The 14,629-nt window shown below is 37.7% G+C and overlaps 1 protein-coding gene and 1 long non-coding RNA gene across 2 annotated transcripts in view; both read right to left on the reverse strand.

The window, feature by feature from the left end:
* Nucleotides 1–14,629, reverse strand: part of EFCAB6 (EF-hand calcium binding domain 6) — a 55,880-nt gene that overhangs the window by 22,947 nt on the left and 18,304 nt on the right. The window contains 1 exon segment of the mRNA XM_068692598.1: nucleotides 4,975–5,170. Coding sequence (XP_068548699.1) covers nucleotides 4,975–5,170 — 196 coding nt within the window.
* LOC137842735 (uncharacterized) lies at nucleotides 201–2,730 on the reverse strand. The gene is made up of 4 exons (XR_011089196.1): nucleotides 2,528–2,730; nucleotides 2,229–2,428; nucleotides 1,894–1,941; nucleotides 201–1,427 (listed from the first exon to the last, which is right to left on the reverse strand). It is a non-coding gene; the product is annotated as an uncharacterized lncRNA (long non-coding RNA).

Raw genomic sequence — 14,629 nt, forward strand, 5'->3', positions numbered from 1 at the left:
GGTTGTGGGTTATATTTATGAGGTGCTATGTGAGACAAAAATCATCCCAGGCTCGTACTTTACTAGTTCAGTAAATTTTCCATACTTCAATGATCAAGCTGCATACTTTACTCATTACTTTTTAATATACTTCAGTGATCAAATTGTATAGCATAATGATCAGTTTTCCTAACGTTCCTGAATGAGTTGCATACCTTATTAATTTACATACATACTTTACAGGCCAAAACTGTAGCATGTTTGGATGAAGTGAATAATTTAACTACCAGCCTTCTCCCAGAACCTGCACAGAACCCCAGGAATACATGTGAACCCAAGGTGGGATGAAATTGCAAAGGCATGTGAGATTTTGGGTTGAACCCAAAAGGAAAACATGACATTTGAGAGCATCTGGAAGCTGAACCAGTACTGTGACCCTGGTTCATATTTGTTTTGTCTTTTCAAAAATGTCCCCTTGTAGATTAACTTGGGCTTTTAATGATGGATTTACCCCTTCTACCCCAACACAGCACAGAAAACAGTTCAAGGAGAATGCTCAATATAGAAAAAAGCAGTACGGGCTCCAACCCTGTCATGGACCAAGTACCTCCTGAAAGATGGGGAGGTAGCTTATTTTTTGTTAAGTTGAGGTGGAAAGTACTCAGGATCTTGGAGTACTGCTAAAGATATTTCATGTTAAATGTACACTTGCAGAGCTTGAACCCAGGAGTGTGCAGCTTGTCAAGTTGTTATGGAAGCTTAGCGCCTCCTTGGAGGATGAGAAGACATCGCAGCTAAACCTTCCCTAACAAAAGCAGACACCTGTTCTAAAGTCTTAAAGCTTGCTGGTAGGTCAGCAGTCAAAAACATTCTTAAAATAATTATACAGATGTATTTCACACAATTTGTCTTTGGGCTGGTATGATTCAGTTGAAACTTACTGAAATTGTATCAGCATACTAGCAGAATAAAGGGGAAATGCAGCGTTTTCTGACCTATAAAAAGTATTCCAATGTTTTACACTTGAGAACCATGTAATCTATTACATCTATTAAGACTGAATTTTAATTTTAATAAGCTGAAAATATAAATATTTTAAAATCACCAACTATTTTAAAATAACTGTAACTAAATGTAATATTGCCACTAAGGACAAAGTAACAGTTACACTACTATTAATGCTAAATTTACAGAGAATAAAAGCACTCAAGCAGCCATATAAAATATTGAATAAAGATGCACTTATAATAAGTATTGTGGTAAATCTACGTCTATTTGTAACTGACAATTATTGTTAAAGTCACTAAAACACTAAAAAACCCTATAACACGTTACAAACTTTTGGAGCTGTTTATGGGTCCTCCTTCATCCAAAAAGTGTAGTCCCTCCTTCTGCTCTTTTCAGTCACTCAAGCCCTGACAGACTTTCTGACTCAGGACGCGAAGAGGCTGAAACAAAAATCTCACTGGTTTTCCAGCTTCTGCATTATGACACAGAATTTAATCACCATATAGCTCTACACAGATTTGTTTAGCACAACATTCTATTATCACCATAGCAATAAAGTAGTAGGCTTTTTATATGTTTTTCCACTGGGTGATGATTATTATTTTTCTCATTTTATTTGTGCTTCGAGCATATATTTTTGAAAATGAAACATAGTTACTTCTTAGAACAGAAAACGCAAGTTAATGCAGTGTTTTTTTTAGAACTCCTATGTATATAGTTAGTAACAGGCTTTCACATCCTTAGCCAAATTCAGAAATGAACAGTAAGGTAACGTCATTTGGACTCCTATATGCTCACTTCTATTTACACCCTAATCCCACTGGTCAAGATAGACTAAGATAGGAGAAACTAGAGAAAAGAGAAAGACTGTGAAATTAAAATAGGACAAAGACTTCTTTTACTTACACCTTTTGATATGTTCCTGTTGTTTTCAAGCACAGTAAGAATTTCTGCCTGACAAAAGAATGCTGTGAGTATGAGCTGTGGGATCTGTTCCTGAAGACTGCCTCAAGTGAACTAATCTGGTGAGACACTGCAGACAAAAACATCTGCCACAGAGAAACTGCAACTCTAATTTGAATTGTTGCAACAAATATGTTCAGAGCATCAGAAGACCCTCTATTGACACAGTCAAGATTTTCTCTGTACTTGACTAACCTCCATGTTTGACCTTACTAGTACATCTACACTCCTGCTATTGTTTGGTGCTAAGAACGTGGTGAGCTCCACACTCCACTCACTTTTCTGCCCGCCTCCTGTCAGTCCATCTAGACACGTCAGAATTCATCAGGCATATTTGGGCATCCCACATCTTATGTCATCCAGTTGGGTAGCATCCATGGTCATGATTTCAGCTTGCCACATGTAGAGACTTACATTTGCATGAATGCCAGACTTAACTTCTGAGAGCAGTTTATAAGACAATAAGGGCTTTGTGGAGCTTGACAGAGATCAAAAGAAAAATATGTGAAATTTAGATGTTTCTAGCACATTAGATTTTATCAACTAAAGAAAAATAGAGCTCAGTAACTATTCTTACTTCTGAGAGGAGGTTTATGATTTTCAGAAAAGCTTTCCAGTATACTGTCAACTCCTTGCAAAGGTTAAGGTTCTCGAGAAGGTACCTGAACTGCTTGTCTCATAATTTAAAGCAGAAGTGGTCAAGTACTTGCCGAAGTTCTAGTTCTTTAATTACTCCAGTGCCTTTTTCATCACACAGAGAAAATGCCTGAGAAGCACGATTTCAAATTACAACCTAGACAGACCACAAAAGAGAAGTCTTTTTTAGCAGTTCCTATGGAAATGAGGCCTGCATGCTTTTTACTTACAGATTTTTTTGTTATACATAGAGAAACAAAAAATATTTCCAGAACCTTTCTTAGTTTGAAGTTTTCTGTTCTTTCAAAAATGAAAGGCAATTGTTGAAATAAATCAAAACTGGCCTCTATTTCTGTGCTACATATGAATATGCAAATAAAAAACAACTTACAGTTTCAGCGGTTTTTGTTTTAGCTTTAGAACTGTTCTAAATAACAGGTTTAAAAATGTATATTTTAATGTACACGAACCTTGTCTAGTGATAAAATAAACATTACCATATTCAAAGGACATTGGAAAGGAATCCTTTGAACACTAACAAATCTTAAACTATTTGTTATAAAACTTCAAAGGTTTGTATTCATTTGTAGAAGTGTCGTAGATGGGATGTTATTTTTTCCAACTAGCTAGGCTTTAAGAACTGTGCTTTCAGATCTGCCTCTAACAAAGCAAACACTGTTATAAACTCATGTTGTTAGACTCCCCAGTCACATGGGAGGCAGCAACTATTACACAAAAAATGACTCAGAAACAAGGGGAGAATTTTCTTATTTTCTCGTATGAAGAAAATGAGAAAAAGTTCTGCTTTTCCACAAAAAAGTCTGGCTGTCCATGCAGAAAATGTCTGAAGATATATATTGACAACCAAATGGTATCCTAAAAGATCAAATGGATAATTTGTTCATGTCAGAAGTCATTTTGATGTAGACAAAACTGTGACCTTCCTCATGTCCAAGGCACCTAGGGATGAGAGGACAGATACTGACTTTTAGGATGCCAGCAGTGCCCCATTAAAATTTACCAGACACTAACCTGGACTATTGTATTTATCTACATCCAATTTTAATGATGCAGAGCACAGTAAGGGAAAAATCCCTTACTGTGAAAAATGCAAAGTGATTATATGAATAGTTCAGTATGCTATTTAAGAGTTAGTCTATCTGGCCAAAAATGTCGTGATGGCCCCAGTAAGTTTACAAACATCACCAGAGTCTCCAAGCAGCATGGAAAAAGATTTCTGTAAAGAAACAGCATCTCCCACAGTATTTTGTTCTTTTTCAGTTATACCAGCGACATCATTAGTGATGTCTTTATTGCAAGCCTGTGTTATTTTTAACTGCAGGACAAAGCCCAAAGATTGAGAATTCAGAAATGCAGCCGTTGATAAAAGGGAATTTCTACCCCCATCATGTTTCCAGCCACTGTTCCCTTTACTTCCCTTGTGCTGACAGCAACTCTCCATCTTTGCAGGCCTGCCTCTAAGGCCATGAGCTTACACTGGACCTGAAACTGCAGGTGCAGATTACATGGCTCTACATTCCTTTGTGATAGGAATGTTTCCTTCAAGGTCTTTTTGATTATTCTTTCACATGCTTGAAAACAATGTTACTGTGACATTAAAAATTATTTACTCTACAGGCTGCTGCATTTCAGTATGCTCTGACACAACAGCCTAAGACTACTTAATATACGGCATTTTTTTTCATAAAGAGCTTTCAAAATTCTAGAGAAAAGGGGTTATTTTTGTAATCCTCATTTTACAGAAGGAAAAACCAGGAAACTTGCTGCTTGTCAGCTAATGTGCCTTATCTGTCTGTGTCAGAGACAGGAGTGGCCAAGAGTATAACTGCAGATAGTTGCAGAAGCCCAGCTGACAGGTGCTAACTTCTGCAGCCACTATAATGTGTCCACATCCAATCATGTCTGTATCCTCAGTTGCTACATGTTCTTTTCATCTCACACTGATAAAACCATAATGTCTGCACTAGCACATTATATCTACCTATAGAAAGTCTCCATTTAGGAAACTCAATGGAGATATTCAAAAGATGTGATTATTCACATGCCTGCCATGCAGTTGGCAGACAACTGGTGAAGGAAAAGGGCTTTGGGGAAGAGAGTAGAGTTCAGATGATTTTCTGTTTTATTTTTCTTTTCTGATCCTTATCTTCACAAAACCTCTAGGCTTGATTTGATATGCTTGTTCTGTGAAGTTACCAGAATACAATCAAAAAGTCTGCAGTTGTCAGAACATACTATTCATACATAGGCCAAGGTTTTTTGTAACACTCAATTAATAGTAGAAAAGTTTTGAAGTCTTTGGGCTTGTCTCCTGCCAGGCAGAAGAAAGGGAATTAAAAAAATATTCCATGACCACATGAAACTTACCTTGTACAACAAATCATAAGATGTTGCAACTATTTCTTTTATCTTAATTAAGGTCTGTTCTAAGCTGAGCGCTGCAAAGCTTGCAGGTGGTGCAGCCTGCTGTTGTCTCTGTTGGTATTTAAATGCTCTGCCATCATCAAATGCTCTCAGGAAATCAAAATAAGAGAGCTTGCTGTCATGAATGGTGATTCCTAAGCTAAGGGAAAAAAACACAGAACAAGATATCCATGATTTTAAATAATTATCTTACTGTTGTCTGCAGTGATTAATTACTATGATTTATTATCTGTACAGCAGCAGCACTTCAAGATACGTTTGTGCTGTCAGTGTACAAATCCTGTTAACTTCAGCCCAAGCTTTCTGAGGTCTAAGCCACCAATCCCATCAATTAAATGCAACCACACTCTCAGATGCAGATTCAGACCAGTCTCCAGATGCTCAACAGGAGAACTGCTTTAGCCTGGGCTCATGTGTACAACCTTCCAGTCCATCAGCATTAATCTGGTGCTTTTTAAGCACAGCAGAATATTTTGATCACAACCTGCTGCTGAGCTTATCAACACCAATGTGGCCAGAGGACATATAGGCTCTCAACCTTGTCCTTTAACCTCCTCTTCACATCACAATCTAACAGACTCTATTGAGAAGCTGATGTTCGCTGTGCTAAGTGCTGTTACTTTCCCTTGACTTTGCTTTACAAAAATACCTTTGACTCACAGATCCTGATGAGCTGCTTAAGTATGTCATCAGTACGTCACAGTTATCACCGCTGCTAAAGAAAGAAGCAGTACTACACACAGTCTGGTATGCTGGTACCAAACACAAGCTCACATATACAGTACTGCTCTGTGACACACTACGTAGGTGTACCACCACAGCTGAATACATGCTCAGGATTTGTCTGCCACATAATAGGAAACAAAATCTGTTTCCACACAAAACTTCTCCTAAAGTTTGAGATGGAAAGGCTTAACTTCACTCTCAACCTATGCTTCACTTTTTGTGGTTTGTCAGGCCACTAGAGAACTTTTCTACAGCTTCTTGGCCCTGGTATCAGTGGCCACAGCACAAAGGTTTTAACATGAAGTGTGGGCAATGAAATGCCTAACTGAGGGCAGGACTCAGCCCCACTGCATTTCATGCACTGGCCCTCCCTTCCTTTGATACATCATCCCCTGAGCTGTACAGAGAGATGGTACGTGTGGCCCAACAGCTGCTGCTGCTGACTTGCAAAGCCCCATGGCCAGTAAGGGATCCTGATCAGATCACTCATGGTCAGACTATACCTCTGTACCTGAGAGGCCTGCCCAAGGGCTCTGCAGGCTGCACGCACAACTTGCTGGATTTATGTCTGCTAAAATGTCTGCTGGATCGGGGACACTGGGAATTTTCATGTTCTGTCACATTAGAAACTCAGTGGGTTACATAGCTGACTACAGATAGCTCTGGGTAACAACACTGAATGTATTTTTGCATCACATATCAGCATGGGGAAAGATGAGCTCTCGCATATGATTTTTTTTTTTTTTTTCCAGAGAACTTGAGTTACCAGTCTAAATTAACTTTTATTCAAAGATGGATAGTTTACCATAAAAAGACTGGAATTAAGGCAAGTTTCACATATGCAGAAAATATGTGAGAGTAAGGGTTATTTAGCATGAAAAATTAAGATGAAATGAATTGCATTAACCATAACATGAAAAGCTACTTTTCTCCACTGTCATATGACTTGTGACTTCCTAATGAAAAGACACAGTGTATTTTAAGCAAGGACTTCAAACCTGCCTAATGAACCTGTAGAATTATTTACCACAAGGGAGTACAATAGCATCAGCTTGCTCTACGCTTACCAGTGTAAATCCAGTGTAGTCAGTTAATGGAATTTCCTACCATGCAAAGACAAACAGAGTCTCCAGAGTACAGTATGCTTTGGGGATTTTTGATACAGGTTTATTGGCTCCCATGGAATTGTTACAGATTGACCTTTAGAGTTACCAGCCATGGAGAGGATTTTAATAAATTTTAATAATTTTATAGACAATCATCATAACTGTAGATAATTTGCACACATGCAATAAGCAAGCAGCTACTAAGCTGCAGGTGAAAGGCTGGGATTTTTTAGTCTTTCATTAAGCTTTTTTTTTTTTTTTTTTGGTCAGAATTATGGTCAAGGCAACACCTAGTAAGCCAAGCCTTCACATAGAAGATGGCCTCACCATGCAACCCGATTTTCCTGTGTAAAAATGAATTACTGTAATGTATTTTCATCATCTGTTTCCACAGTAAATCACTGGAGACCAATGCCTCAGCTACCACTCACCAGAATATCCAGTTACTAGAATGTCTAATTAATGGTGAGAGCTAGTAAAACAAAGAGGAAGCTTTATGAAACAGGCTGGAAAATAAATTAACTATAGACCCCATATCTGCTACTAAGAAAAAAAAAATCAAGAGCCCTGATTTTGCATCTTGCAGCTGCACAGCACTCCCACATAGCACCCATGTCAAGCTGGTTCCAATATTGGAGACAGTGTGTGGAAAAGGAAATAATCAACACCATTTCAGCGGAGAAATAAATTGCCAAGTGGGCATTAAAATTTTAGTAATAAAACTAAATGCATATGCTAATCTACTCAGTATTATTTAGAAAAGACTATTTTTGAATCAAGAAATGAATAATCTGCACAAAATTACAATGAATGGAGGTGTTTATCATCAAGAGGTCTTTGAGAAAGAAACAAGCAGCAGATTCCTATTAAGGCTTCAATTCGTAAAAAGTTTATCACCCAATTAAAGGTGAACTGTGAAAAGTCTGTGTTAATTTTATTTCAAAAAGAGTCTGATCTGGCAGGCTCTGGAGAACAAAACCCAGTGCTGCCAGGCATATGACCTCTGAGAGGCTGTTTAGGGCAGAAAACTCCACCTACCTGAAGCTGGAGCAGGTCCTTTGTGTTCCTCAGCCTCTACAAAGAGAATTTTCCTCTTGCTCATATTAACACACTGAATTAAAAGCATAGTTTTGCATAGCAGCAGCATTGGATTACTTGAAAGCTATTGCTATTTTATAACCTGATTTAATTCTGCTTTTGTTTGGAACAGGGTCTCTTTCACCCCTTTGCTGTATTACTCTGAAATAAATGAATAAAATTAGCAAACAAATGCACAGATTCAAAGCAAACCGTCGTTATGTAAGCAGACTTTTCACTCTCATTACCTGTACAACCAATTGCTGGCCTAAAAATATTTCTCACTCATATGCATTTTTAAGCATGTAGCTATCTGTGTTAGTTTTAACAAGGCTTCCAATATGCTTAACATTAGATACAAGATTATAGGTTTTGCTGGGTGTGACCAAAGAGATCACTGGAAGATAATCACACAAACCTGTTTAGAAGACTGCGTAACTGATCATGATCAAGGTAACAGTTGAATTCTTCTAGTATCCTGTGCAGGTCAAATGCTGTTACACAGCCATCTCTATTTTTATCCATTTTATGAAAGGCCTTGAAATCTTGGAAGTAATCCCTAAATTTATCCCAGAAAGAGAAGAGATGTTTATTTTAGCTCATTTGTTACATCACATGAAAAAGATACAAACAAATACACAAAATAGGGGTGGAAGGGCAGAGAAAGATTTTGAGCTTATTTGTGTGTGGTAAATTCATATGATTTATTCAAAGACTGCTAAATTGTTCACAAATAAGCCTCATTCCTCCTCCCCCCTTTTTATTTGCATGTGGAATTGCATAGCCAAAATCTCCCACTGTAAACAAATGTTACTTGGGTGATTAAGTGGTTACTCTCCCCATTCAGAACTATAGATAGAAAATAGAGTCCTCTCTTTTAAAGCCTGTTTGATCAGAGTTACAAAATGTTTGGTGTCAGCTGGTAAAATGATGAGGGCTTGGCAGCATACTTCATGCAGTTTGAAGCTCCTGGAACTTTGATAATAGTCAGAAGAACTGTTTTACAAAAAGTTAAACCTGAGCAAAACTGGGAATAGCACAGGGCCTGACCCATGCCCAAGGGAAGAAATGCAGAGCTTCTGCTGACTCATGTGGACTTCAGATCAGCATTCAAATTTTTTTCCGAGATATTGATTATCAATTGGCTATTGACACATGATCAAATTCAGGCCTCAAAATCCTGACTATGCCTTCCACTTTATTTCGTCTCTCATATTTCACCGACATTGGGGACCTTTTGATCAAAGTTTTGAAACCCCAAATATCCCTCTCCTCCTCATTCAACAAAAACTTCTCCACATTTGGGCTCAGGAGGATAAGGCAGGTATAAATATCTTTCCTTTCTGCATGTTTTCAACCAGCAAAATCTCTTCAGATTAATGAAAGGTCAAACTAGTTGTGAACTGTGCCTTGAAGTGGATTGCCAAGTATACATAAATTAGCTACATATAATCAGCACTTACAAGGGGATACCCAGATGGCAAAACCAACAGGTTTTAATCTGGGTTAATAACTACAGCTGCTCTCCATTTGCTTTGGGATTGCTCTTTCTGACAGCCCTAGGGTACAGAGCACAGAAGCTGGGTTCTTCAGAGAATCGGGATTTGTACTATAAAAGACATATTACAGCGATAACACTGTTCAGCCATGTAACCCGCATGATCCAGCATGATTGCCTCAGTCCCTCAACAAGCTGGGCTGTGGATCTAACAACTCAGACCAGTTCACTCTGCTTCTTGTTAAGCCACCACCAATCAAGCAGCACCCGATCCTTACATCTTCTCCTTTGTATGAATAAGGCTAACAGGGAGCAGCACTCAGTAAGTCTTTTCAGTGCTCTCATGGATCTGCTCAGCAGCATCTGATCTCACCTCCAGTTACTGGTACTGTCTTTCCTCTCACAGCATTGCAGAATCCTTGATTTTCCATTTGTTTTCAAGAAGCTGTAAGTTCAGTACAGACTTTACAAGAACAATACATTTTCCTTGCCAATTGTTTTTCCTAAGAATCCATCCTTTTGAAGTTTGCACTTCTTATGAACAAAGAATAATTTCCCCACAGCCCTTGGGGTACAGGTAACACCACTGTGTATGCAAACAGCATCATCTACCTTAAATTATAATATGACTTTGGTGGGTTGTTACCAATTTATTATATGCTTCAGACCCATTGTACCTTCCAATATTATATGGACTAAATTAGGTGTACTGGGAATCTCTGCCTAACAAAGTTTCAATGGGAATAAACTATTTTTAAAAAACATTCCTCAAATTTGGTGAAAGTATGGATCACTTCTCAACTTCACAGCTTCCTTTAAATGTCTTTTAAAAGTCTCACCATTAAATTTAGGATATTTGAATTGGAAGTAACATGTTAAAATCCTTCATTCTCTACAAATCTTTCCAGGTCCAAGATGCTGAACTGTGCATCACTGTTAGACAGAATTTTTGGGACTTCATATGCAAACAAATTCAGCATTAGTATATGCCATAAAATGTTCTGGTGTTAAATTCAATCCAAATGCAGTTAATGCCCAAGTCAATTACTTACAACAGGTTCAGATGTACTGACACATGGTGTTTTCTTTCACATTTTTCAAAGGTCTCATGAGCCTCCTGTACTGTATGAGCATATCAGGTCATAATACATTGACAACACCATGCTGTTACCTCTAAAGTGTACACCACTGAATGCAGAAAATTTTGATCTGAGTTTGTCAGATGGGCTTGGTGTGCAATGGCCCTTGCTGCCCAGCAGGTTGTAACCTTCATGACTTTCTGCACTGTCATCTTCTGTACAGCTTCTCCAAACCCACCCCACCTTCTTCTGAAATGGGGCTATTCTCTTTTTTTTTTTTTTTTTTCCAACCACATTTCCAGGTATTATGTCATCATTCTCTGTGTTGCTGTCAAGAGTAGGCTCATTGAATGCTTTAGAAAGTATGTTTTTGATTAGTAATTATTTCTCCAACTTAAACTTTATTGTAAAATTGAATGGTTTTGGTTAAAGAAGAGTGTAAAGTCACACAAATTTTATATTCTGCAAGCTGGTCCTTTTTATTTATTTATCTTTCTCATGGTTACAAAGTGATTTGTGTCAGCTCTGACCATAACAGACCAATAAACAGATATGTGGCATTTCTTACAATCACATTGCAGAGCCAGAGCTCTGCTCTCTTAGACTTTACCTAGAATTATGGTGTTCACAAGTGCCCTAGAAGCATATGGCATGCATTTCCACTAAATATTTTTTTGAATAATACTATCCATAAGCCATTTTTTGAAGATTTTGTCTACCTTTTAGCATGAATACATGTAAGGCAAGTAGTTGTCTTTATAAATGCCGTACATTTGGAGTGTTGGAACTAGAGGTCCCTTCCAACCCAAGGTATTCCATGACTCAGGAATACTTTTCCCAATTTTACAGCCCAGTATTTTGTGTGGTAACTCAAAAGCTACTTGCAGAGATTGTCAGTGCGATATGAACTTTTATGGAACATTCACGGTGTTAAGAGGCTTCTGGACACCCTCATTATCTTTGTGTATGACATATTTGTAACAAATCCCTTCTATCATTTTTGCAGTTAATCTTTTTTTGCTATCTCACTGTCCTTACATTTGTATTTGTCTAATCCTACTTTTTCAGATTCCCCACAGTTTTTCTCCCTACTCAACATCTTCAGTATCTATTTAAGCATCCGCAGCTGCTTCAAGTAAATAGCTTTTCTAACACTTTCCTTTGAAGACAAGAAAAGGATTTAAGCCTGAAGGAAGTCTTCTCAAGTAGAATCTCCTGTATAGTAATTTAAAGATGCATAGTGTTAAACCCTTGTCCTCCAAGGAAATTACTTGGATCCAGCAGAAGAATTTGAATTTACATGAAATGTTTATTTGTATTCATAAAAATATACATTTTATATGTGTGCATTTTCCTGAAAATATCCTTTATAGGACAGTAAATATAGGACAGTATCTGTCCTGAAAGATACACTTAGCCCCATTTATATAAGGACAATATCAGCAGCCTGCCTTTTGACATTCCTGTTGTTAATTGGCTCCTCCATTTCTAAACTTCACAATATTATTCCTATGTGATCCAGCTGCTTTATGAGCTTCTCTCTCATAAACAGAAGAATGTTCCTAAAAGCACAAATTGTTGTGAAAATAAAGTTTTATATTCTGTGTCTACTTTATTTCAGACATTAAAGATTTCTGGGCACGATCTCTTACAGTTCCTTCATCAGCTTCACTTCTTTAATCAAGCCCAGAGCAAGATATAATTTAGATGTAATACTATCTCTTTCTGAGCATAAACTTAAACTACTGTGTTTATCTTCATTTTCCAAATAATTTCATATAATCCTTTAGTAGGAATTATATTCTTGGTAGACACCCTCAGTTTCAGTAGTCTGTCTTTGTAAGTGCAGATTCATAAGCCAAATTTTGAAGGTAACATTGAGCACCAGTTTTGAATTTCGAGGTGTTTTCTCTCAGCCTGCAGATCCCTTCTGCAGCTTGTGCACAGAATCTCTGCTTTGTTGCATGGTTGGTTTGTGCAACCTCATACAGATCTGGGAGTGTATGAGGTACTCTGTGTTGTTTTTGCTTACCCAGTTGCAAGGTATTACAATGTTATTTGTTATAGCTGCTGCAGTATTTCCAAATTCCTGGACATAATCTGAACCTGTGAATTTTCATAAATTTTTGTATTTTTCACTTTTGTTACTTCTTACTGATATCTCTGAAGGGTCTCTTCAAAACTGTGTTACTTCGTTTCGTGATATGCGGCATGTCCTCTTCCCCTCTGATGTTTTCTACTATCCCTTACAACTGTCCTAGCTTGACTAAACAGATTTTTCCTTTTTTTTTTTTTTTAAGTAGCTTTGTATCTTGGATTCCAATCAGCATCTGATCCCTTAAAATGGAATCTCTCAAAATGTCATAACTACTTGACTGATTCATTATTTTAAAATCAGACAAAAATTCTTCAAAGAACTCCTCCCTCTGCATTCTCATACAAAACCTGTGTCTCTCAAAAGGTCACACTTCCTTGGGAGTGCAATATTGAACTTCCAGTAGCTGTGTGGATTGCCCTTTCACCCTGCCATTAAAAACACTGATAGCTTCTACTTCTGTAATATTCCAAAAAATAGTAAAGCTTCTTTATAATGAATTTAGCCATTGTATATAGGTTTCAAAGCATGATGTAAATCTTTTCATGGAAACTGCATATTGCCAGCGTGTTTTAGAGTCTCTAAAAGTCCCTAAAGAGCTATCACCTTTTCTCTCACTTTCAAATCTCTTTTTTGTAGTTAATACCCTCCTCTATTTCACATTCTGCTCCTGTTACCTCACAAGATTCAAGACAAAACTTGTATTGGAAAGAACGTAGAAGGATGCTATAAAAGATACACATCAGAGTGGTGCCATTGCACTCAAGATAGCTTTACTGTCTTGAATCTCCATGTATCTAATTAATAACTAACTAGTTTAGACTCCTTCAACCTCCTCTTAGATATGAGACCCTAAAGATCCAATATCTGCTAATTGGATCTATGGGTTTTAACTTATTATATTCAGAAGCCTACAGATGGGTGCTGTGCCTCAGCACCCCAAGAGACCAAGACAGTCTCACCTAGGAAGCAGCATACAGTAATGTGAAAACCAAAAAAAAAAAATCCTGACTACTATATGGGTACTTTATGTTTTCACTGAGATATCATTCTGCTCCTCCCCTGGAAGATTGTTTAGCACTGCACCTCCCACCTTGCAAGAGTGTGCTTTTAAGATGTGATATGGTCCACATTGTACCCTCATTGCAAAAAAAGATTCTGGACTCCTCTACAATTGTATGTTATTTTCAGTGCCATGCTGTTAAATGATAGCTCTTTGCCACCACTATTATCTCCCACTTGAATATTCCCAATGAAAGCAAAGGCTGAGGTAGAAGTCAAAACAGTTTTACAAATTGATATTTTTGGAAAATCGAGGTATTCAACATTTTTGCACTCATTAAAGATTTCTAAGCAACAATTATTCCACTCACAGCAGTAAATATGTGCATGGAGAAAATGAGGATTAAACTCATAGATCAGACTACATTGCCAAAAAAAAAAAATATCTTGCAAATGTTTTGCATTTTTCTTGAAAAGCTGGAGAGCCACTGTTCAATGTCTGTTTCTAATTTGGGCGATTTGTTCCTGTGAGTAACAACAAAAGAAAGAGGAAAAAAGTGCACAGCAATATGTTTTGATTTGTAAGACACCCAGAGTTTTTGTCTGCTTCACATTGTGTACTCACAGGGCACTGAAACTGCTCCAAAGCCATTAGGGTGAGGTTCACAGCCCTTGCAGAGAGCCTGAAGAAAGGACATGGGCTGGATTCAGTCACTGTGCAAATAGTACTGAGAGAGCTTAAGCAAGATCATGGAAGGGCAGTGGGTGCTGTTCCCAGTGGTACTAAAGTGGGTTCTTTCACAGCAACCTCATGCAACTGTCTCCTTCCAATCAGAATTTGACAGGAATCAGTGAAATGAATTGTTTTTCCAATTCTTTCAGAATAAAATGGAGGCTGAGGACCACGTGGATCACCAGGGTTAGATTTTGCAGCCACTGCATCTATTTTTCTGACCAAGAACAGATCTTCTTATACCGACTTTTATAGTAGGAGGGCACAGTGCCCACCTTCACT

This window comes from Anas acuta, chromosome 1, assembly GCF_963932015.1.
Source record: "Anas acuta chromosome 1, bAnaAcu1.1, whole genome shotgun sequence".
NCBI classification, from domain to species: domain Eukaryota; kingdom Metazoa; phylum Chordata; class Aves; order Anseriformes; family Anatidae; genus Anas; species Anas acuta.